The 25,000-nt window shown below is 48.0% G+C and overlaps 1 protein-coding gene across 1 annotated transcript in view; it reads left to right on the forward strand.

Moving 5' to 3' along the window:
- clec16a (C-type lectin domain containing 16A) overlaps window positions 1-25,000 on the forward strand; it is a 95,032-nt gene that overhangs the window by 30,866 nt on the left and 39,166 nt on the right. Inside the window, 8 exon segments of the mRNA XM_031820316.1 lie at window positions 1,044-1,088; window positions 1,091-1,154; window positions 8,512-8,612; window positions 13,801-13,846; window positions 13,848-13,921; window positions 14,853-14,926; window positions 14,928-14,987; window positions 24,698-24,742. Of these exon segments, the coding sequence (XP_031676176.1) occupies window positions 1,044-1,088; window positions 1,091-1,154; window positions 8,512-8,612; window positions 13,801-13,846; window positions 13,848-13,921; window positions 14,853-14,926; window positions 14,928-14,987; window positions 24,698-24,742 (509 nt within the window).

Raw genomic sequence — 25,000 nt, forward strand, 5'->3', positions numbered from 1 at the left:
AGGCTGTGTGTTCTGGTGTAATATCAGGCTGTGTGTTCTGGTGTAATATCAGGCTGTGTGTTCTGGTGTAATAACAGGCTGTGTGTTCTGGTGTAATAACAGGCTGTGTGTTCTGGTGTAACAACAGGCTGTGTGTAATAACAGGCTGTGTGTTCTGGTGTAATAACAGGCTGTGTGTTCTGGTGTAATAACAGGCTGTGTGTTCTGGTGTAATAACAGGCTGTGTGTTCTGGTGTAATAACAGGCTGTGTGTTCTGGTGTAATAACAGGCTGTGTGTTTCTGGTGTAATAACAGGTGTGTGTTCTGGTGTAATAACAGGCTGTGTGTTCTGGTGTAATAACAGGCTGTGTGTTCTGGTGTAATAACAGGCTGTGTGTTCTGGTGTAATAACAGGCTGTGTGTTCTGGTGTAATATCAGGCTGTGTGTTCTGGTGTAATATCAGGCTGTGTGTTCTGGTGTAATATCAGGCTGTGTGTTCTGGTGTAATAACAGGCTGTTGTTCTGGTGTAATAACAGGCTGTGTGTTCTGGTGTAATAACAGGCTGTGTGTTCTGGTGTAATAACAGGCTGTGTGTTCTGGTGTAATAACAGGGCTGTGTGTTCTGGTGTAATAACAGGCTGTGTGTTCTGGTGTAATAACAGGCTCTGTGTAATAACAGGCTGTGTGTTCTGGTGTAATAACAGGCTGTGTGTTCTGGTGTAATAACAGGCTGTGTGTAATAACAGGCTGTGTGTTCTGGTGTAATAACAGGCTGTGTGTTCTGGTGTAATAACAGGCTGTGTGTTCTGGTGTAATAACAGGCTGTGTGTTCTGGTGTAATAACAGGCTGTGTGTTCTGGTGTAATAACAGGCTCTGTGTAATAACAGGCTGTGTGTTCTGGTGTAATAACAGGCTGTGTGTTCTGGTGTAATAACAGGCTGTGTGTTCTGGTGTAATAACAGGCTGTGTGTAATAACAGGCTGTGTGTTCTGGTGTAATAACAGGCTGTGTGTTCTGGTGTAATAACAGGCTGTGTGTAATAACAGGCTGTGTGTTCCAGAGATAGAGATGGTGGTGATGGACAAGGGGAAGGAGACGTCGTCATCGCAACGGAACAGAATATCACCGACGAGGAGAAGACTGCTGCCGCTGCTCGCACACAGAGGAAGAGGTACACACCACACACACACAGAGAGGAGAGGTACACACACACACACACACACAGAGGAAGAGACACACACACACACACACAGAGGAAGAGACACACACACACACAGAGGAAGAGACACACCACACACACACACACACAGAGGAAGAGACACACACACACACAGAGGAAGAGACACACACACACACACACACACACAGAGGAAGAGACACACACACACACACACACAGAGGAAGAGACACACACACACACACACACACAGAGGAAAGAGACACACACACACACCACACACACACAGAGGAAGAGACACACACACACACACACACACACACACACAGAGGAAGAGGTACACACACACACACACACACACACACACACACACAGAGGAAGAGGTACACACACACACCACACACACACACACACGGAGGAAGAGGTACACACACACACACACACACACACACACAGAGGAAGAGGTACACACACACACACACACAGAGGAAGAGGTACACACACACACACACACAGAGGAAGAGGTACACACACACACACACACAGAGGAAGAGGTACACACACACACAGAGGAAGAGGTACACACACACACACAACACACACATAGGAAGAGGTACACACACACACACACACAGAGGAAGAGGTACACACACACACACACACACAGAGGAAGAGGTACACACACACACACACACACACACAGAGGAAGAGGTACACACACACTACAGACACACACTACACACAGACAGGAACTCACTTGTCTAGAGAAAAGCAGACAAACAGATGTACACACACATACAGGAACACGAACACACCCTCAAACGCACGCGCAAACACACACACACACACACGCAAATACACAGATGGTTAGCACAGAACAGGGGAGGGTTTAGTATTGGGTATCTAGGGGAGGGTTTTAGTCTAGGGGAGGGTTAGTATTGTGTATCTAGGGGAGGGTTTAGTATTGTGTATCTAGTCTAGGGGAGGTTTAGTATTGTGTATCTAGTCTAGGGGAGGGTTTAGTATTGTGTATCTAGTCCAGGGAGGGTTTAGTATTGTGTATCTAGTCTAGGAGAGGGTTTAGTATTGTGTATCTAGGGGAGGGTTTAGTATTGTGTATCTAGTCTAGGGAGGGTTTAGTATTGTGTATCTAGTCTTGGGGAGGGTTTAGTATTGTGTATCTAGTCCAGGGGAGGGTTTAGTATTGTGTATCTAGTCCAGGGGAGGGTTTAGTATTGTGTATCTAGTCTAGGGAGGGTTTAGTATTGTGTATCTAGTCTAGGGGAGGGTTTAGTATTGTGTATCTAGTCCAGGGGGAGGCTTTAGTATTGTGTATCTAGTCTAGGGGAGGGTTTAGTATTGTGTGTCTAGTCTAGGGGAGGGTTTAGTATTGTGTATCTAGTCTAGGGGAGGGTTTAGTATTGTGTATCTAGGGGAGGGTTTAGTATTGTGTATCTAGGGGAGGGTTTAGTATGGTGTATCTAGGGGAGGGTTTAGTATTGTGTATCTAGGGGAGGGTTTAGTATTGTGTATCTAGGGAGGGTTTAGTATTGTGTATCTAGTCCAGGGGAGGGTTTAGTATTGTGTATCTAGTCTAGGGGAGGGTTTAGTATTGTGTATCTAGTCCAGGGGAGGGTTTAGTATTGTGTATCTAGTCCAGGGGAGGGTTTAGTATTGTGTATCTAGTCTAGGGGAGGGTTTAGTATTGTGTATCTAGTCTAGGGGAGGGTTTAGTATTGTGTGTCTAGTCTAGGGGAGGGTTAGTATGTGTATCTAGGGGAGGGTTTAGTATGGTGTATCTAGGGGAGGGTTTAGTATGGTGTATCTAGGGGAGGGTTTAGTATTGTGTATCTAGGGGGGGTTTAGTATTGTGTATCTAGGGGAGGGTTTAGTATTGTGTATCTAGTCCAGGGGAGGGTTTAGTATTGTGTATCTAGTCTAGGGAGGGTTTAGTATTGTGTGCCTAGTCTAGGGGAGGGTTTAGTATTGTGTATCTAGGGAGGGTTTAGTATTGTGTATCTAGAGGAGGGTTTAGTATTGTGTATCTAGGGAGGGTTTAGTATGGTGTATCTAGGGGAGGGTTTAGTATTGTGTATCTAGGGGAGGGTTTAGTATTGTGTATCTAGTCCAGGGGAGGGTTTAGTATTGTGTATCTAGTCTAGGGGAGGGTTTAGTATTGTGTATCTAGTCTAGGGGAGGCTTTAGTATTGTGTATCTAGGGGAGGGTTTAGTATTGTGTATCTAGTCTAGGGGAGGCTTTAGTATTGGGTATCTAGGGGAGGGTTTAGTATTGTGTATCTAGTCCAGGGGAGGGTTTAGTATTGTGTATCTGTGGAAAGGTAGGCCCTTCTCTGTCTGGGGTGGAAAGGTAGGGGGGTGGAAAGGTAGGCCCTACTCTGTCTGGGGTGGAAAGGTAGGTCCTACTCTGTCTGGGGTGGAAAGGTAGGTCCTACTCTGTCTGGGGTGGAAAGGTAGTCCCTACTCTGTCTGGGGTGGAAAGGTAGGCCCTACTCTGTCTGGGGTGGAAAGGTAGGTCCTACTCTGTCTGGGGTGGAAAGGTAGTCCCTACTCTGTCTGGGGTGGAAAGGTAGGCCCTACTCTGTCTGGGGTGGAAAGGTAGGCCCTACTCTGTCTGGGGTGGAAAGGTAGGCCCTACTCTGTCTGGGTGGAGAGGTAGGTCCTACTCTGTCTGGGGTGGAAAGGTAGGCCCTACTCTGTCTGGGGTGGAAAGGTAGGCCCTACTCTGTCTGGGGTGGAAAGGTAGGCCCTACTCTGTCTGGGGTGCAAAGGTAGTCCCTACTCTGTCTGGGGTGGAAAGGTAGGGGGGTGGAAAGGTAGGACCTACTCTGTCTGGGGTGGAAAGGTAGGTCCTACTCTGTCTGGGGTGGAAAGGTAGGTCCTACTCTGTCTGGGGTGGAAAGGTAGGTCCTACTCTGTCTGGGGTGGAAAGGTAGGTCCTACTGTGTCTGGGGTGGAGCGGTAGGTCCTACTCTGTCTGGGGTGGAAAGGTAGGTCCTACTCTGTCTGGGGTGTAAAGGTAGGCCCTACTCTGTCTGGGGTGGAAAGGTAGGTCCTACTCTGTCTGGGGTGGAAAGGTAGGGGGGTGGAAAGGTAGACCTACTCTGTCTGGGGTGGAAAGGTAGGCCCTACTCTGTCTGGGGTGGAAAGGTAGGCCCTACTCTGTCTGGGGTGGAAAGGTAGGCCCTACTCTGTCTGGGGTGGAAGGTAGACCTACTCTGTCTGGGGTGGAAAGGTAGGGGGGTGGAAAGGTAGGCCCTACTCTGTCTGGGGTGGAAAGGTAGGCCCTACTCTGTCTGGGGTGGAAAGGTAGGCCCTACTCTGTCTGGGGTGGAAAGGTAGGCCCTACTCTGTCTGGGGTGGAAAGGTAGGGGGGGTGGAAAGGTAGACCTACTCTGTCTGGGGTGGAAAGGTAGGGGGGGTGGAAAGGTAGACCTACTCTGTCTGGGGTGGAAAGGTAGGTCCTACTCTGTCTGGGGTGGAAAGGTAGGCCCTACTCTGTCTGGGGTGGAAAGGTAGGGGGGGTGGAAAGGTAGACCTACTCTGTCTGGGGTGGAAAGGTAGGGGGGGTGGAAAGGTAGACCTACTCTGTCTGGGGTGGAAAGGTAGGTCCTACTCTGTCTGGGGTGGAAAGGTAGGTTGTTCTCTCTCTGGGGTGGAAAGGTAGGTCCTACTCTGTCTGGGGTGGAAAGGTAGGCCCTACTCTGTCTGGGGTGGAAAGGTAGGCCCTACTCTGTCTGGGGTGGAAAGGTAGGCCCTACTCTGTCTGGGGTGGAAAGGTAGGGGGGGTGAAAGGTAGACCTACTCTGTCTGGGGTGGAAAGGTAGGGGGGGTGGAAAGGTAGACCTACTCTGTCTGGGGTGGAAAGGTAGGTCCTACTCTGTCTGGGGTGGAAAGGTAGGCCCTACTCTGTCTGGGGTGGAAAGGTAGGGGGGGGTGGAAAGGTAGACCTACTCTGTCTGGGGTGGAAAGGTAGGGGGGGTGGAAAGGTAGACCTACTCTGTCTGGGTGGAAAGGTAGGTCCTACTCTGTCTGGGGTGGAAAGGTAGGTTGTTCTCTCTCTGGGGTGGAAAGGTAGGTCCTACTCTGTCTGGGGGTGGAAAGGTAGGTTGTTCTCTCTCTGGGGTGGAAAGGTAGGTCCTACTCTGTCTGGGGTGGAAAGGTAGGGGGTTTGAAAGGTAGACCTACTCTGTCCTGGGTGGAAAGGTAGACCTACTCTGTCTGGGGTGGAAAGGCCTATCTTTTGATAGTACATAGCTCAGATTCCTAATGACGTCTTACATGTAACTATTTGCAAACAAGGACGGCCTTGTTTTCTGTGTGTGTGTGCGTTTGCGTGCATGTGTGTGTTTGCGTTTGTGTGTGTGTTTGCGTGTGTGTGTGTGTGTGTGTGTGTGTGTGTGTGTGTGTGTGTGTGTGTGAAGCCCATACATTCTCTTATGGTCATAAGTATGGAAGAGGAAGACAAATCAGTTTCACATCTCTGTTGGTTGACTGGTCTTCACTGGAAGGAGCTCCTGCTGGGTTCAGTGGAACCATCAACTAATCCACTGCTCATCAATCACTGTCAACTGACGCAACTCCAGTTCCTTATATAATCTCTGTCCTGCTCAAAATACACTATTTCGTTTTCTTTGGAAGTTTGTTTTCTGTGTGAATAATTATCCCTGTCTCTCTCTCTCTCCCTGTCTCTCTCTCTGTCTCTCTCCTGTCTCTCTCTCTCTCCCTGTCTCTCTCTCTCTCTCTCTCTCTCTCCCTCCCTGTCTCTCTCCTGTCTCTCTCCTCTCCCTCTCTCCCTGTCTCTCTCCCTTTCTCTCTCCCTGTCTCTCTCCCTCTCTCTCCTGTCTCTCTCCCTGTCTCTCTCTCTCTCTCCGTCTCTCTCTCTCTCCGTGTCTCTCTCTCTCTCTCTGTGTCTCTATCTCTCCTCCTGGTCTCTCCCTGTCGCTTCTCTCTCCCCTGTCTCTCTCTCTCTCCCTCTCCCTCTCCCTGTGTCTCTCTCTCCCTCCCTCTCTCCCTGTGTCTCTCCTCCCTCTCTCTCTCCCTGTTGTTTCTCTCTCCCTCTCTCTCCCCTGTGTCTCTCTCTCCCTCTCTCTCTCCCTGTGTCTCTCTCTCCCTCTCTCTCCCTGTCTCTCTCTCTCTCCCTCGTCTCCTCTCTCTCTCCCTGTTCTCTCTCTCTCCCTGTCTCTCTCTCTCTCCCTGTCTCTCTCTCTCTCCCTGTCTCTCTCTCTCTCCCTGTCTCTCTCTCTCCTCTCTCCCTGTCTCTCTCTCTCTCTCTCTCCCTGTCTCTCTCTCTCTCCCTGTCTCTCTCTCTCTCCCTGTCTCTCTCTCTCTCCCTGTCTCTCTCTCTCTCCCCTCTCCCTGTCTCTCTCCCTGTCTCTCTCTCTCTCTCTCTCTCTCTCTCTCTCTCTCTCTCCCTGTCTCTCTCTCTCTCCCTGTCTCTCTCTCTCTCCCTCTCCCTGTCTCTCTCCCTGTCTCTCTCCCTGTCTCTCTCCCTGTCTCTCTCTCTGTCTCTCTCCTGTCTCTCTCTCTCTCCCTGTCTCTCTCTCTCTCTCTCTCTCTCCCTCCCTGTCTCTCTCCTGTCTCTCTCTCTCTCCCTCTCTCCCTGTCTCTCTCCCTGTCTCTCTCCCTGTCTCTCTCTCTCTCCCTGTCTCTCTCTCTCTCCCTGTCTCTCTCTCTCTCCCTGTCTCTCTCTCTCTCTGTGTCTCTCTCTCTGTGTCTCTCTCTCCGTGTCTCTCTCTCCGTGTCTCTCCTCTCTCTCTGTGTCTCTCTCTCTCTCCTGTCTCTCCCTGTCGCTCTCTCTCTCCCTGTCTCTCTCTCCCTCTCTTCCCCTTGGTCTCTCTCTCCCTCTCTCTCCCTGTGTCTCTCTCTCCCTCTCTCTCCCGTGTCTCTCTCTCCCTCTCTCCCTGGTCTCTCTCTCCCTCTCTCTCCCTGTGTCTCTCTCTCCCTCTCTCCCCTGTGTCTCTCTCTCTCCCTGTCTCTCTCTCTCTCCCTGTCTCTCTCTCTCTCCCTGTCCTCTCTCTCTCTCTCCCTGTCTCTCCTCTCCTCTCTCTCTCTCCTGTCTCTCTCTCTCTCTCCCTGTCTCTCTCTCTCTCTCCCTGTCTCTCTCTCTCTCTCCCTGTCTCTCTCTCTCTCTCCCTGTCTCTCTCTCTCTCTCCTGTCTCTCTCTCCTCTCCCTGTCTCTCTCTCTTCTCCCTGTCTCTCTCTCTCTCCTGTCTCTCTCTCTCTCCCTGTCTCTCTCTCTCTCCTTCTCTCTCTCTCTCTCTCTCTCTCTCTCTCTCTCTCTCTCTCTCTTCTCTCTCTCCCTGTCTCTCTCTCTCTCCCGTCTCTCTCTCTCTCCCTGCTCTCTCTCTCTCCCTGTCTCTCTCTCTCTCCCTGTCTCTCTCTCTCTCCCTTTCTCTCTCTCTCTCCCTGTCTCTCTCTCTCTCCCTGTCTCTCTCTCTCTCCCTGTCTCTCTCTCTCCCTGTCTCTCTCTCTCTCCCTGTCTCTCTCTCTCTCCCTGTCTCTCTCTCTCTCTCTCCCTCTCTCCCTGTCTCTCTCCCTGTCTCTCTCCCTGTCTCTCTCCCTGTCTCTCTCTCTCTCCCTGTCTCTCTCTCTCTCCCTGTCTCTCTCTCTCTCCCTGTCTCTCTCTCTCTCCCTGTCTCTCTCTCTCTCCCTGTCTCTCTCTCTCTCTCTCCCTGTCTCTCTCTCTCTCTCTCCCTGTCTCTCTCTCTCTCTGTCTCTCTCTCTCTCCTGTCTCTCCCTGTGTCTCTCTCTCCCTCTCTCTCCCTGTGTCTCTCTCTCCCTCTCTCTCCCTGTGTCTCTCTCTCCCTCTCTCTCCCTGTGTCTCTCTCTCCCTCTCTCTCCCTGTGTCTCTCTCTCCCTCTCTCTCCCTGTGTCTCTCTCTCCCTCTCTCTCCCCTGTGTCTCTCCTCTCCCTCTCTCTCCCTGTGTCTCTCTCTCCCTCTCTCTCCCTGTGTCTCTCTCTCCCTCTCTCTCCCTGTGTCTCTCTCTCCCTGTGTCTCTCTCTCTCTGTCTCTCTCTGTGTCTCTCTCTCTGTCTCTCTCTCTCTCCCTGTCTGTCTTCTCTCTGTGTCTCTCTCTCTCTCCTGTCTCTCTCTCCTCTCTCTCTCCTCTCTCTCTGTCTGTCTCCCTCTTCTCATCCTCATTGCCAAAACAAAGTGAGGTAGATAATATATAAAGTGAAATTAACAATAAAAATAACAGTAAACATTACACATACAGAAGTTCAAAACAATAAAGACATACAAATGTCATATTATATATATATTATATACAGTGTTTTAACAATGTACAAATGGTTAAAGTCTGTCTCCTGTCTCTCTCTCTCTCCTCCAGACCGTTCCTAGACATGGTGTACAGTGCTCTCGATTGTAGTGAAGACGATTATCATGCTCTGTTTGTACTCTGTCTCCTCTACGCCGTGTCCCACAGCAAAGGTGAGAGGAGCATCTACACCATCTGTTCAACAATAGATGGGTTAGCTCCGGTAGGTTAGCTCCGGTAGGTTAGCTCCTGTAGGTTAGCTCCTGTAGGTTAGCTCCGGTAGGTTAGCTCCGGTAGGTTAGCTCCGGTAGGTTAGCTCCTGTAGGCTAGCTCCTGTAGGCTAGCTCCGGTAGGTTATCTCTGGTAGGTTATCTCTGGTAGGTTATCTCTGGTAGGTTATCTCTGGTAGGTTATCTCTGGTAGGTTATCTCTGGTAGGTTATCTCTGGTAGGTTATCTCTGGTAGGTTATCTCCGGTAGGTTATCTCCTGTAGGTTAGCTCCTGTAGGTTAGCTCCTGTAGGTTAGCTCCTGTAGGTTTAGCTCCGTAGGGTAGCTCCTGGGTGAGCTCCGGTAGGCTAGCTCCGGTAGTTTTTTCCGGTAGGTTAGCTCCAGTGCGTTAGCTCCTGTAGGTTAGCTTCTGGTAGGTTAGCTCCGGTAGGTTAGCTCCGGTAGATTAGGTCCTGTAGGTTTTTTCCGTAGGCTAGCTCCCGTAGGCTAGCTATGGTAGGTTAGCACCTGTAGGTTAGCTCCGGTAGGTTAGCTCCGGTCGGCTAGCTATGGGAGTTTAGCTCCGGTAGGTTAGCTATGTTTGTTTAATTCCTGTAGGTGAGCTATGGTAGGTTAGGCTATGGTTGTTTAATTCCTGTAGGTTAGCTCCGGTAGGTTAGCTCCGGTAGGTTAGCTCCGGTAGGTTAGCTCCGGTAGGTTAGCTATGGTTGTTTAATTCCTGTAGGTTGGGGTCCGGTAGGTTAGCTCCGGTAGGTTAGCTCCGGTAGGTTGGCTCCGGTAGGTTAGCTCCGGTAGGTTAGGCTCCGGTAGGTTGCTCCGGTAGGTTAGCGTCCGGTAGTTAGCTCCGGTAGGGTAGCTCCGGTAGGTTAGCTCCGGTAGGTTGGCTCCGGTAGGTTAGCTCCGGTAGGTTAGCTCCGGTAGGTTAGCTATCAAATCTAATTTATTTATATAGCCCTTCGTACATCAGCTGATATATCAAAGGCTGTACAGAAACCCAGCCTAAAACCCCAAACAGTAAGCAATGCAGGTGTAGAAGCACGGTAGGTTAGCTCCGGTAGGTTAGTGGATCATGATGTTCGTGTTGAGATGTTCAGATAAACAGACTAGTGGATCATGATGTTCAGATAACAGACTAGTGGATCATGATGTTCAGATACAGACTAGTGGATCATGATGTTCAGATAACAGACTAGTGGATCATGATGTTCAGATAACAGACTAGTGGATCATGATGTTCAGATAACAGACTAGTGGATCATGATGTTCAGATAACAGACTAGTGGATCATGATGTTCAGATAACAGACTAGTGGATCATGATGTTCAGATAACAGACTAGTGGATCATGATGTTCAGATAACAGACTAGTGGATCATGATGTTCAGATAACAGACTAGTGGATCATGATGTTCAGATAACAGACTAGTGGATCATGATGTTCAGATAACAGACTAGTGGATCATGATGTTCAGATAACAGACTAGTGGATCATGATGTTCAGATAACAGACTAGTGGATCATGATGTTCAGATAACAGACTAGTGGATCATGATGTTCAGATAACAGACTAGTGGATCATGATGTTCAGATAACAGACTAGTGGATCATGATGTTCTGTTAACAGACTAGTGGATCATGATGTTCAGATAACAGACTAGTGGATCATGATGTTCTGTTAAGACTAGTGGATCATGATGTTCAGATAACAGACTAGTGGATCATGATGTTCTGATAACAGACTAGTGGATCATGATGTTCTGTAGAGATGTTCTGATAACAGACTAGTGGATCATGATGTTCAGATTACAGACTAGTGGATCATGATGTTCTGTAGAGACGTTCAGATAACAGACTAGTGGATCATGATGTTCAGATAAGACTAGTGGATCATGATGTTCAGATAACAGACTAGTGGATCATGATGTTCAGATAAGACTAGTGGATCATGATGTTCAGATAACAGACTAGTGGATCATGATGTTCAGATAACAGACTAGTGGATCATGATGTTCAGATAACAGACTAGTGGATCATGATGTTCAGATAACAGACTAGTGGATCATGATGTTCTGTAGAGACGTTCAGATAACAGACTAGTGGATCATGATGTTCTGTTAACAGACTAGTGGATCATGATGTTCTGTTAACAGGCTAGTGGATCATGATGTTCAGATAACAGACTAGTGGATCATGATGTTCAGATAACAGACTAGTGGATCATGATGTTCAGATAACAGACTAGTGGATCATGATGTTCAGATAACAGACTAGTGGATCATGATGTTCAGATAACAGACTAGTGGATCATGATGTTCAGATAACAGACTAGTGGATCATGATGTTCTGTAGAGACGTTCAGATAACAGACTAGTGGATCATGATGTTCAGATAACAGACTAGTGGATCATGATGTTCAGATAACAGACTAGTGGATCATGATGTTCAGATAACAGACTAGTGGATCATGATGTTCTGTAGAGACGTTCAGATAACAGACTAGTGGATCATGATGTTCAGATAACAGACTATTGGATCATGATGTTCAGATAACAGACTAGTGGATCATGATGTTCTGTTAACAGACTAGTGGATCATGATGTTCTGTTAACAGACTAGTGGATCATGATGTTCAGATAACAGACTAGTGGATCATGATGTTCAGATAACAGACTAGTGGATCATGATGTTCAGATAACAGACTAGTGGATCATGATGTTCAGATAACAGACTAGTGGATCATGATGTTCAGATAACAGACTAGTGGATCATGATGTTCTGTAGAGGACGTTCAGATAACAGACTAGTGGATCATGAGTGTTCATGATAACAGACTAGTGGATCATGATGTTCAAGATAACAGACTAGTGGATCATGATGTTTCAGCATAACAGGACTAGTGGATCATGATGTTCAGATAACAGACTAGTGGATCATGATGTTCTGTAGAGACGTTTCAGATAACAGACTAGTGGATCATGATGTTCAGATAACCGACTAGTGGATCATGATGTTCAGATAACAGACTAGTGGATCATGAGTTCAGATAACCGACTAGTGGATCATGATGTTCTGTAGAGACGTTCCAGGATAACAGACTAGTGGATCATGATGTTCAGATAACAGACTAGTGGATCATGATGTTCAGATAACAGACTAGTGGATCATGATGTTCAGATAACAGACTAGTGGATCATGATGTTCAGATAACAGACTAGTGGATCATGATGTTCAGATAACAGACTAGTGGATCATTGATGTTCTGTTAACAGACTAGTGGATCATGACGTTCAGATAACAGACTAGTGGATCATGACGTTCAGATAACAGACTAGTGGATCATGACGTTCAGATAACAGACTAGTGGATCATGACGTTCAGATAACAGACTAGTGGATCATGACGTTCAGATAACAGGACTAGTGGATCATGACGTTCAGATAACAGACTAGTGGATCATGACGTTCAGATAACAGACTAGTGGATCATGACGTTCAGATACAGACTAGTGGATCATGATGTTCAGATAACAGACTAGTGTATCATGATGTTCAGATAACAGACTAGTGGATCATGATGTTCAGATAACAGACTAGTGGATCATGATGTTCAGATAACAGACTAGTGGATCATGATGTTCTGATAACAGACCTAGTGGATCATGATGTTCTGATAACAGACTAGTGGATCATGATGTTCTGATAACAGACTAGTGGATCATGATGTTCAGATAACAGACTAGTGGATCATGATGTTCTGTAGACGTTCAGATACAGACTAGTGGATCATGATGTTCAGATAACAGACTAGTGGATCATGATGTTCTGTTAACAGACTAGTGGATCATGATGTTCAGATAACAGACTAGTGATCATGATGTTCTGTAGAGATGCTCAGATAACAGACTAGTGGATCATGATGTTCAGATAACAGACTAGTGGATCATGATGTTCTGTAGAGACGTTCAGATAACAGACTATTGATCATGATGTTCAGATAACAGACTATTGATCATGATGTTCAGATAACAGACTATTGGATCATGATGTTCAGATAACAGACTAGTGGATCATGATGTTCAGATAACAGACTAGTGGATCATGATGTTCTGTAGATACGTTCAGATAACAGACTAGTGGGATCATGATGTTCAGATAACAGACTAGGGATCATGATGTTCAGATAACAGACTAGTGGATCATGATGTTCAGATAACAGACTAGTGGATCATGATGTTCAGATAACAGACTAGTGGATCATGATGTTGCAGACTAGTGATCATGATGTTCAGATAACAGACTAGTGGATCATGATGTTCAGATAAACAGACTAGTGGATCTCATGATGTTCAGATAACAGACTAGTGGATCATGATGTCAGATAACAGACTAGTGGATCATGATGTTCAGATAACAGACTAGTGATCATGATGTTCAGTAAAGACTAGTGGATCATTGATGTTCTGTTAACCAGACTAGTGGATCATGATGTTCAGATAACAGACTAGTGGATCATGATGTTCAGATAACAGACTAGTGGATCATGATGTTCTGATAACAGACTAGTGGATCATGATGTTCAGATAACAGACTAGTGGATCATGATGTTCAGATAACAGACTAGTGGATCATGATGTTCAGATAACAGACTAGTGGATCATGATGTTCAGATAACAGACTAGTGGATCATGATGTTCAGATAACAGACTAGTGGATCATGATGTTCAGAATAACAGACTAGTGGATCATGATGTTCAGATAAACAGACTAGTGGATCATGATGTTCAGATAACAGACTAGTGGATCATGATGTTCTGTAGAGATGTTCAGATAAACAGACTAGTGGATCATGATGTTCAGATAACAGACTAGTGGATCATGATGTTCAGATAACAGACTAGTGGATCATGATGTTCAGATAACAGACTAGTGGATCATGATGTTCTGATAACAGACTAGTGGATCATGAGCTTCTGTTAACAGACTAGTGGATCATGATGTTCTGTAGAGATGTTCAGATAACAGACTAGTGGATCATGATGTTCAGATAACAGACTAGTGGATCATGATGTTCTGTAGAGATGTTCCGTTAACCGATAGGAGCTGTAACTCGTTCTAAATGGGAGTGTTTGTTCAGGGATCAACCGTGAGTTGTTGGAGAGGCTGCAGTTACCGGTCCCAGACCAGGGAGAGGAGCTGTTATAGCCAGGTGTTGGTGGAGAGACTCATACGAGTGATGAACGTGGCCGCACAACCAGGTAACACACACACACATTATCACACACACACACACACACATTATCACACACACACACATTATCACACACACACACACACACACATTATCTCACACACACACACACACACTATCACACACACACACATTAACACACATTAACACACACACATACACATTAACACACACACATACACATTATCACACACACATTATCACACACACACACACACACACACAACACACACACACACACACACATTATCACACACACACACACACACACACACATACACATTAACACACACACATACACATTATCACACACACATTATCACACACACACACATTAACGCACACACACACTCACACACACATTATCACACACACACACACATTAACGCACACATACACACATTAACACACACACACACACATTATTACACACATTAACACACACACACACACACACACACACATTATTACACACATTAACACACACACACACACACACACATCATCACACACATTATCACACACACACACACACACACATTATCACACACACACATTAACACACACATTATCACACACACACACATTATCACACACATTATCACACACACACACACCACATTATCACACACACACATTATCACACACACACATTTTTGCACGCACATTATTTCTCTCACACACACACACACACACACAACCTACACCTACACATTATCACACACACACTATCACACACACACAACCTACACCTACACATTATCACACACACACTATCACACACACACACATTATCACACACACACACATTATCGCACACACACATTATCACACACACACACACATTATCACACACACACACACATGATCACACACACACATGATCGCACGCACCCACAAACCACCTAACGTGTGATATTGTGTGTGTGTGTGTGTAGATGGTAAGGTACGTCTGGCTACTCTGGAGCTGAGCTGTCTGCTGTTGAAACGGTCCGTCCTCTCCTCCTCCTCCTCTTCTTCCTCCTCTCCTGCCTCACTGCATCATCAAGGATGTACACCTGGCCTGTCTAGAGGTGAGTGTGTCAGTCTCTCCCCCCTTTGGTCCTGACATCCAGCCCTCCTCTCTCTCTCTCTCTCTGGTCCCCAGCCCTTCTCTCTCTCTCTCTCTCTGGTCCCCAGCCCTTCTCTCTCTCTCTCTCTCTGGTCCCCAGCCCTCCTCTCTCTCTCTCTGGTCCCCAGCCCTCCTCTCTCTCTCTGGTCCCCAGCCCTCCTCTCTCTCTCTCTGGTCCCAGCCCTCCTCTCTCTCTCTCTGGTCCCCAGCCTCCTCTCTCTCTCTCTGTCCCCAGCCCTCCTCTCTCTCTCTCTGTCCCCAGCCCTCCTCTCTCTCTCTCTGGTCCCCAGCCCTCCTCTCTCTCTCTCTCTCTGGTCCAGCCCTCCTCTCTCCTCTCTCTCTGTCCCCAGGCCCTCCTCTCTCTCTCTCTCTCTGGTCCCCAGCCCTCCTCTCTCTCTCTCTCTTGGTCCCAAGCCTCCTCTCTCTCTCTCTGGTCCCAGCCCTCCTCTCATCTGGTCCCCTGCCCTCCTCTCTCTCTCTCTGGTCCCCACAGCCCCTCCTCTCTCTCCTCTGGTCCCCCAGCCCTCCTCTCTCTCTCCTCTGGTTCCCCAGCCCTCCTCTCTCTGGTCCCCAAAGCCCTCCTCTCTCTCTCTCTCTGGTCCCCAGCCCTCCTTCTCTCTCTCTCTCTGGTCCCCCAGCCCCTCCTCTCTCTCTCTCTTCTCTGCTCCCCAGCCCTCCTCTCTCTCTCCTCTCCTCTCTGGTCCCCAGCCCTCCTCTCTCTCTCCTCTCTCTCTCTGCGTCCCCAGCCCTCCTCTTCTCTCTCTTCCTCTCTCTATGGTCCCCCCCAAGCCCTCCTCTCTCTCTCTCTCTCTCTCTCTCTCTATTGCGTCCCCACCCCTCCCTAACTCATCTCTCTCTCTCTCTCTGGTCCCCAGCCCTCCTCTCTCTTTCTCTCTCTCTCTCTCTGGGTCCCCAGCCCCGCCTCTCTCTTTCTCTCTCTCTCTCTCTGGTCCCCAGCCCTCCTCTCTCTCTCTCTCTGGTCCCCCAGCCCTCCTCTCTCTCTCTCTCTCTCTCTCTGGTCCCCAGCCCTCCTCTCTCTCTCTCTCTCTCTCTCCTCTATGGTCCCCAGCCCTCCTCTCTCTCTCTCTCTCTCTGGTCCCCAGCCCTCCTCTCTCTCTCTCTCTCTCTCTGGTCCCCAGCCCTCCTCTCTCTCTCTCTCTCTCTCTGGTCCCCAGCCCTCCTCTCTCTCTCTCTCTCTCTCCTCTGGTCCCCAGCCCTCCTCTCTCTCTCTCTCTCTCTCTCTCTCTCTCTGGTCCCCAGCCCTCCTCTCTCTCTCTCTCTCTCTCTCTCTGGTCCCCAGCCCTCCCTCTCTCTCTCTCTCTCTCTCTGGTCCCCAGCCCTCCTCTCTCTCTCTCTCTCTCTCTCTGGTCCCCAGCCCTCCTCTCTCTCTCTCTCTCTCTCTCTCCTCTTCTGGTCCCCAGCCCTCCTCTCTCTCTCTCTCTTCTCTCTCTGGTCCCCAGCCCTCCTCTCTCTCTCGCTCTCTCTGGTCCCCAGCCCTCCTCTCTCTCTCGCTCTCTCTGGTCCCAGCCCTCCTCTCTCTCTCGCTCTCTCTGGCTCCCCAGCCCTCCTCTCTCTCTCGCTCTCTCTGGTCCCCAGCCCTCCTCTCTCTGGTCCCCAGCCCTCCTCTCTTGGTCCCCAGCCCTCCTCTCTCTCTCTCTGGTCCCCAGCCCTCCTCTCTCTCTCTCTCTGGTCCCCCAGCCCTGCTCTCTCTCTCTCTCTGGTCCCCAGCCCTCCTCTTCTCTCTCTCTCTGGTCCCCCAGCCCTCCTCTCTCTCTCTCTCTGGTCCCCAGCCCTCCTCTCTCTCTGGTCCCCCAGCCCTCCTCTCTCTGGTCCCCAGCCCTCCTCTCTCTCTGGTCCCCAGCCCTCCTCTCTCTCTCTCTCTGGTCCCCAGCCCTCCTCTCTCTCTGGTCCCCCAGCCCTCCTCTCTCTCTCTCTCTGGTCTCCAGCCCTCCTCTCTCTCTCTCTGGTCCCCAGCCCTCCTCTCTCTCTCTCTGGTCCCCAGCCCTCCCTCTCTCTCTCTGGTCCCCAGCCCTCTCAATTCAATTCAATTCAATTCAAGGGCTTTATTGGCATGGGAAACATGTGTTAACATTGCCAAAGCAAGTGAGGTAGACAACATACAAAGTGAATATATAAAGTGAAAAACAACAAAATTAACAGTAAACATTACACATACAGAAGTTTCAAAACAGTAAAGACATTACAAATGTCATATTATATATATATACAGTGTTCTAACAATGTACAAATGGCTAAAGGACACAAGATAAAATAAATAAGCATAAATATGGGTTGTATTTACAATGGTGTTTGTTCTTCACTGGTTGCCCTTTTCTCGTGGCAACAGGTCACAAATCTTGCTGCTGTGATGGCACACTGTGGAATTTCACCCAGTAGATATTGGAGTTTTTCAAAATTGGATTTGTTTTCGAATTCTTTGTGGATCTGTGTAATCTGAGGGAAATATGTCTCTCTAATATGGTCATACATTGGGCAGGAGGTTAGGAAGTGCAGCTCAGTTTCCACCTCATTTTGTGGGCAGTGAGCCACATAGCCTGTCTTCTCTTGAGAGCCAAGTCTGCCTACGCGGCCTTTTCTCAATAGCAAGGCTATGCTCACTGCTCACTCACCTCTCTCTCTCTGGTCTCCAGCCCTCCTCTCTCTGGTCCCCAGCCCTCCTCTCTCTCTCTCTGGTCCCCAGCCCTCCTCTCTCTCTCTCTCTCTTGGCTCCCCAGCCCTTCTCTTCTCTCTCTCTCTCTCTGGTCCCCAGCCCTTCTCTCTCTCTCTCTCTCTCTCTCTGGTCCTCAGCCCTTCTCTCTCTCTCTCTCTGGTCCTCAGCCCTTCTCTCTCTCTCTCTCTCTCTTGGTCCTCAGCCCTTTCTCTCTCTCTCTCTCCTCTGGTCCTCAGCCCTTCTCTCTCTCTCTCTCTCTCTGTCCTCAGCCCTTCTCTCTCTCTCTCTCTCTCTGGTCCTCAGCCCTTCTCTCTCTCTCTCTCTCTCTGGTCCTCAGCCCTTCTCTCTCTCTCTCTCTCTCTTGGTCCTCAGCCCTTCTCTCTCTCTCTCTCTCTCTCTGGTCCTCAGCCCTTCTCTCTCTCTCTCTCTCTCTCTCTGGTCCTCAGCCCTTCTCTCTCTCTCTCTCTCTCTCTCTGGTCCTCAGCCCTTCTCTCTCTCTCTCTCTCTCTCTCTGGTCCTCAGCCCTTCTCTCTCTCTCTCTCTCTCTCTGGTCCTCCGCCCTTCTCTCTCTCTCTCTCTCTCTCTGGTCCTCAGCCCTTCTCTCTCTCTCTCTCTCTCTCTGGTCCTCAGCCCTTCTCTCTCTCTCTCTCTCTGGTCCTCAGCCCTTCTCTCTCTCTCTGGTCCTCAGCCCTTCTCTCTCTCTCTCTCTCTGGTCCTCAGCCCTTCTCTCTCTCTCTGGTCCTCAGCCCTTCTCTCTCTCTCTCTCTCTCTGGTCCTCAGCCCTTCTCTCTCTCTCTCTCTCTCTGGTCCTCAGCCCTCCACTCTCTCTCTGGTCCCCAGCCCTCCTCTCTCTCTGTATAACATAGTTTTCTTTGTATCACTCACCCTTCCTTCCTCCTCCACTTATTCCTCCTCCTCTTCTTCTTCTTCTTGTTAAATGAGTAATTTCATTCCAGTGTTTTCCTTTCTTGCATCACTCATGCTTCATCACTCATGCTTCCTGCTTCCTGCTTCCTGCTCTGTTCCTACTGAGATATAGAGTGTTCCAGAGCATCACTCATGCTTCCTGCTCTGTTCCTACTGAGATATAGTGTTCCAGAGCACCACTCATGCTTCCTGCTCTGTTACTACTGAGATATAGAGTGTTCCAGAGCATCACTCATGCTTCCTGCTTCCTGCTCTGTTACTACTGAGATATAGAGTGTTCCAGAGCACCACTCATGCTTCCTGCTTCCTGCGCTGTTACTACTGAGATATAGAGTGTTCCAGAGCATCACTCATGCTTCCTGCTTCCTGCTTCCTGCTCTGTTACTACTGAGATATAGAGTGTTCCAGAGCACCACTCATGCTTCCTGCTCTGTTACTACTGAGATATAAAGTGTTCCAGAGCATCACTCATGCTTCCTGCTTCCTGCTCTGTTACTACTGAGATATAGAGTGTTCCAGAGCATCACTCCTGCTTCCTGCTCTGTTACTACTGAGATATAGAGTGTTCCAGAGCATCACTCATGCTTCCTGCTTCCTGTTCTGTTCCTACTGAGATGTAGAGTGTTCCAGAGCACCACTCATGCTTCCTGCTTCCTGCTCTGTTCCTACTGAGATGTAGAGTGTTCCAGAGCACCACTCATGCTTCCTGCTTCCTGCTCTGTTACTACTGAGATGTAGAGTGTTCCAGAGCACCACTCCTGCTTCCTGCTTCCTGCTCTGTTACTACTGAGATATAGAGTGTTCCAGAGCATCACTCATGCTTCCTGCTTCCTGCTTTCTGCTCTGTTACTACTGAGATATAGAGTGTTCCAGAGCATCACTCATGCTTCCTGCTTCCTGCTCTGTTACTACTGAGATGTAGAGTGTTCCAGAGCACCACTCATGCTTCCTGCTTCCTGCTCTGTTACTACTGAGATGTAGAGTGTTCCAGAGCACCACTCCTGCTTCCTGCTTCCTGCTCTGTTACTACTGAGATATAGAGTGTTCCAGAGCACCACTCATGCTTCCTGCTTCCTGCTCTGTTCCTACTGAGATATAGAGTGTTCCAGAGCACCACTCATGCTTCCTGCTCTGTTACTACTGAGATATAGAGTGTTCCAGAGCATCACTCATGCTTCCTGCTTCCTGCTCTGTTCCTACTGAGATATAGTGTTCCAGAGCATCACTCATGCTTCCTGCTTCCTGCTTCCTGCTCTGTTACTACTGAGATGTAGAGTGTTCCAGAGCACCACTCATGCTTCCTGCTTCCTGCTCTGTTACTACTGAGATATAGTGTTCCAGAGCATCACTCATGCTTCCTGCTCTGTTACTACTGAGATGTAGAGTGTTCCAGAGCATCACTCATGCTTCCTGCTTCCTGCTCTGTTAATACTGAGATGTAGAGTGTTCCAGAGCACCACTCATGCTTCCTGCTTCCTGCTCTGTTACTACTGAGATGTAGAGTGTTCCAGAGCATCACTCATGCTTCCTGCTCTGTTAGTACTGAGATGTAGAGTGTTCCAGAGCATCACTCATGCTTCCTGCTTCCTGCTCTGTTACTACTGAGATGTAGAGTGTTCCAGAGCACCACTCATGCTTCCTGCTTCCTGCTCTGTTACTACTGAGATGTAGAGTGTTCCAGAGCATCACTCATGCTTCCTGCTTCCTGCTCTGTTGCTCTGGAACACTCTATATCTCAGTAGTATCACTCATGCTTCCTGCTTCCTGCTCTGTTCCTACTGAGATGTAGAGTGTTCCAGAGCACCACTCATGCTTCCTGCTTCCTGCTCTGTTCCTACTGAGATATAGAGTGTTCCAGAGCACCACTCATGCTTCCTGCTCTGTTACTACTGAGATATAGAGTGTTCCAGAGCATCACTCCTGCTTCCTGCTCTGTTCCTACTGAGATATAGTGTTCCAGAGCATCACTCATGCTTCCTGCTTCCTGCTTCCTGCTCTGTTACTACTGAGATGTAGAGTGTTCCAGAGCACCACTCATGCTTCCTGCTTCCTGCTCTGTTACTACTGAGATATAGTGTTCCAGAGCATCACTCATGCTTCCTGCTCTGTTACTACTGAGATGTAGAGTGTTCCAGAGCATCACTCATGCTTCCTGCTTCCTGCTCTGTTAATACTGAGATGTAGAGTGTTCCAGAGCACCACTCATGCTTCCTGCTTCCTGCTCTGTTACTACTGAGATGTAGAGTGTTCCAGAGCATCACTCATGCTTCCTGCTCTGTTAGTACTGAGATGTAGAGTGTTCCAGAGCATCACTCATGCTTCCTGCTTCCATCTCTGTTACTACTGAGATGTAGAGTGTTCCAGAGCACCACTCATGCTTCCTGCTTCCTGCTTCCTGCTCTGTTACTACTGAGATGTAGAGTGTTCCAGAGCACCACTCATGCTTCCTGCTTCCTGCTCTGTTACTACTGAGATGTAGAGTGTTCCAGAGCACCAGTCATGCTTCCTGCTTCCTGCTCTGTTCCTACTGAGATATAGAGTGTTCCAGAGCATCACTCATGCTTCCTGCTTCCTGCTCTGTTACTACTGAGATATAGTGTTCCAGAGCATCACTCATGCTTCCTGCTCTGTTACTACTGAGATGTAGAGTGTTCCAGAGCATCACTCATGCTTCCTGCTTCCTGCTCTGTTAATACTGAGATATAGAGTGTTCCAGAGCATCACTCATGCTTCCTGCTTCCTGCTCTGTTACTACTGAGATATAGTGTTCCAGAACATCACTCATGCTTCCTGCTTCCTGCTCTGTTACTACTGAGATATAGTGTTCCAGAGCATCACTCATGCTTCCTGCTCTGTTACTACTGAGATGTAGAGTGTTCCAGAGCGTCACTCATGCTTCCTGCTTCCTGCTCTGTTAATACTGAGATGTAGAGTGTTCCAGAGCACCACTCATGCTTCCTGCTTCCTGCTCTGTTACTACTGAGATGTAGAGTGTTCCAGAGCATCACTCATGCTTCCTGCTCTGTTAGTACTGAGATGTAGAGTGTTCCAGAGCATCACTCATGCTTCCTGCTTCCTGCTCTGTTACTACTGAGATGTAGAGTGTTCCAGAGCACCACTCATGCTTCCTGCTTCCTGCTTCCTGCTCTGTTACTACTGAGATGTAGAGTGTTCCAGAGCATCACTCATGCTTCCTGCTCTGTTAGTACTGAGATGTAGAGTGTTCCAGAGCACCACTCATGCTTCCTGCTTCCTGCTCTGTTACTACTGAGATGTAGAGTGTTCCAGAGCACCAGTCATGCTTCCTGCTTCCTGCTCTGTTACTACTGAGATATAGAGTGTTCCAGAGCATCACTCATGCTTCCTGCTTCCTGCTCTGTTACTACTGAGATATAGAGTGTTCCAGAACATCACTCATGCTTCCTGCTTCCTGCTCTGTTACTACTGAGATATAGAGTGTTCCAGAGCATCACTCATGCTTCCTGCTTCCTGCTCTGTTGCTCTGGAACACTCTATATCTCAGTAGTATCACTCATGCTTCCTGCTTCCTGCTCTGTTCCTACTGAGATGTAGAGTGTTCCAGAGCACCACTCATGCTTCCTGCCTCCTGCTCTGTTCCTACTGAGATATAGAGTGTTCCAGAGCACCACTCATGCTTCCTGCTCTGTTACTACTGAGATATAGAGTGTTCCAGAGCATCACTCATGCTTCCTGCTTCCTGCTCTGTTACTACTGAGATATAGAGTGTTCCAGAGCACCACTCATGCTTCCTGCTTCCTGCTTCCTGCTCTGTTACTACTGAGATATAGAGTGTTCCAGAGCATCACTCATGCTTCCTGCTTCCTGCTCTGTTACTACTGAGATATAGAGTGTTCCAGAGCATCACTCGTGCTTCCTGCTTCCTGCTCTGTTACTACTGAGATGTAGAGTGTTCCAGAGCACCACTCCTGCTTCCTGCTCTGTTACTACTGAGATACAGGTAACTGGCAAAATAATGGAAACACCTAAGTAAATGGTGGCTACAAAGTTTATTCAAAGCAGGTGAGGTTGTAATTAAGCAATTAACATCCCATCATGCTTAGGGTCATGTCTAAAACAATGTACTGGGCAGGACATTATTTTGGCTACCCCCGTAAGATGACAATGCCCCCCCCTTCCCCCCATCCACAGGGACCGACTGGTCACTGAATGGTTTGATGAGCATGAAGACCATGTAAGCCGTATGTCATGGCCATCTCAGTCACCAGATCTCAAACCAATTGAACACTTCTAGGAGATTCCTTAAGCGATGCCTGAGACAGTGTTTTCCACCTCCGTCAACAAAACGCCAAATGATGGAATTCCCTTGTGGAATAATGATGTCACGTCCCTCCAATAGACTTCCAGACACTTGTAGAATCTATGTCGAGGTGTATTGAAGCTGTTCTGGTTGGTGGTGTTTCCTTTATTCTGCCAGTTACTTGGTGGCCCAACACCTTATTAAGACACTATGTTGGTGTTTCCTTTATTCTGGTAGTTACCTGGTGGCCCAACACCTTATTAAGACACTATGTTGGTGTCTTTATTCTGGCAGTTACCTGGTGGTTGGTGACCCAACCCCTTATTAAAACACTATGTTGGTGTTTCCTTTATTCTGGCAGTTACCTGGTGGTTGGTGACCCAACCCCTTAAGACACTATGTTGGTGTTTCCTTTATTCTGGCAGTTACCTGGTGGCCCAACCCCTTATTAAACACTATGTTGGTGTTTCCTTTATTCTGGCAGTTACCTGGTGGCCCAACACCTTATTAAAACACTATGTTGGTGTTTCCTTTATTCTGGCAGTTACCTGGTGGCCCAAAACCTTATGAAGACACTATGTTGGTGTTTCCTTTATTCTGGCAGTTACCTGGTGGCCCAAAACCTTATGAAGACACTATGTTGGTGTTTCCTTTATTCTGGCAGTTACCTGGTGACCCAACACCTTATTAAGACACTATGTTGGTGTTTCCTTTATTCTGGCAGTTACCTGGTGACCCAACACCTTATTAAGACACTATGTTGGTGTTTCCTTTATTCTGGCAGTTACCTGTATGTTAGCTCTTTGGTCTGTGTTGTTGAGGAGTGTGTTCAGGAGGTGTGATGTGTGTTGTTGAGGAGGTGTGATGTGTGTTGTTGAGGAGGTGTGATGTGTGTTGTTGAGGAGGTGTGATGTGTGTTGTTGAGGAGGTGTGATGTGTGTTGTTGAGGAGGTGTGATGTGTGTTGTTGAGGAGGTGTGATGTGTGTTGTTGAGGAGGTGTGATGTGTGTTGTTGAGGTGTGATGTGTGTTGTTGAGGAGGTGTGATGTGTGTTGTTGAGGAGGTGTGATGTGTATTCTGTGTGTTGTTGAGGAGTGTGTTCAGTAGGTGTGATGTGTTGTTGAGGAGTGTGTTCAGGAGGTGTGATGTGTGTTGTTGAGGAGTGTGTTCAGGAGGTGTGATGTGTGTTGTTGAGGAGTGTGTTCAGGAGGTGTGATGTGTTGTTGTTGAGGTGTGATGTGTGTTGAGGAGGTGTGATGTGTGTTGTTGAGGAGTGTTCAGTAGGTGTGATGTGTGTTGTTGAGGAGTGTGTTCAGTAGGTGTGATGTGTGTTGTTGAGGAGTGTGTTCAGGAGGTGTGATGTGTGTTGTTGAGGAGTGTGTTCAGTAGGTGTGATGTGTTGTTGAGGTGTGATGTTGTTGAGGAGTGTGTTCAGGAGGTGTGATGTGTGTTGTTGAGGAGTGTGTTCAGTAGGTGTGATGTGTTGTTGTTGAGGAGTGTGTTCAGGAGGTGTGATCTGTTGTTGAGGAGTGTGTTCATGAGGTGTGATGTGTTGTTGAGGAGTGTGTTCAGGAGGTGTGATGTGTGTTGTTCAGGAGGTGTGATGTGTGTTGTTGAGGAGTGTGTTCAGTAGGTGTGATGTGTATTCTGTGTTGTTGTTGAGGAGTGTGTTCAGTAGGTGTGATGTGTATTCTGTGTTGTTGTTGAGGAGTGTGTTCAGTAGGTGTGATGTGTATTCTGTGTTGTTGTTGAGGAGTGTGTTCAGGAGGTGTGATGTGTATTCTGTGTGTTTCAGGGAGCCAGAGAAGAGAGTCTGCATCTCCTACGGCGTTTCTATAAGGCAAGTTTTTTTTCCCTCTCTCATATTGAAGCATAAACATTGTTTTCCCGACCTTGTGAAGAATAAGAATCCTGACCCCCCCCCCCCCCCCAAAAGAACACATTGTTTTCCCGGCCTTGTGAAGACAGTCTGGAGTCTTGTGAGGACATTGTGGTCCTGATAATGTGCACTGATAATGTGTTCCTCTCACACACTTTTTTAGGGGGGGATCAGATTTAATATTGCAGATAGATGGAGAGGCAGGTAATCTAGTGGTTA

Source organism: Oncorhynchus kisutch, unplaced genomic scaffold, assembly GCF_002021735.2.
Source record: "Oncorhynchus kisutch isolate 150728-3 unplaced genomic scaffold, Okis_V2 scaffold3238, whole genome shotgun sequence".
NCBI classification, from domain to species: Eukaryota; Metazoa; Chordata; class Actinopteri; order Salmoniformes; family Salmonidae; genus Oncorhynchus; species Oncorhynchus kisutch.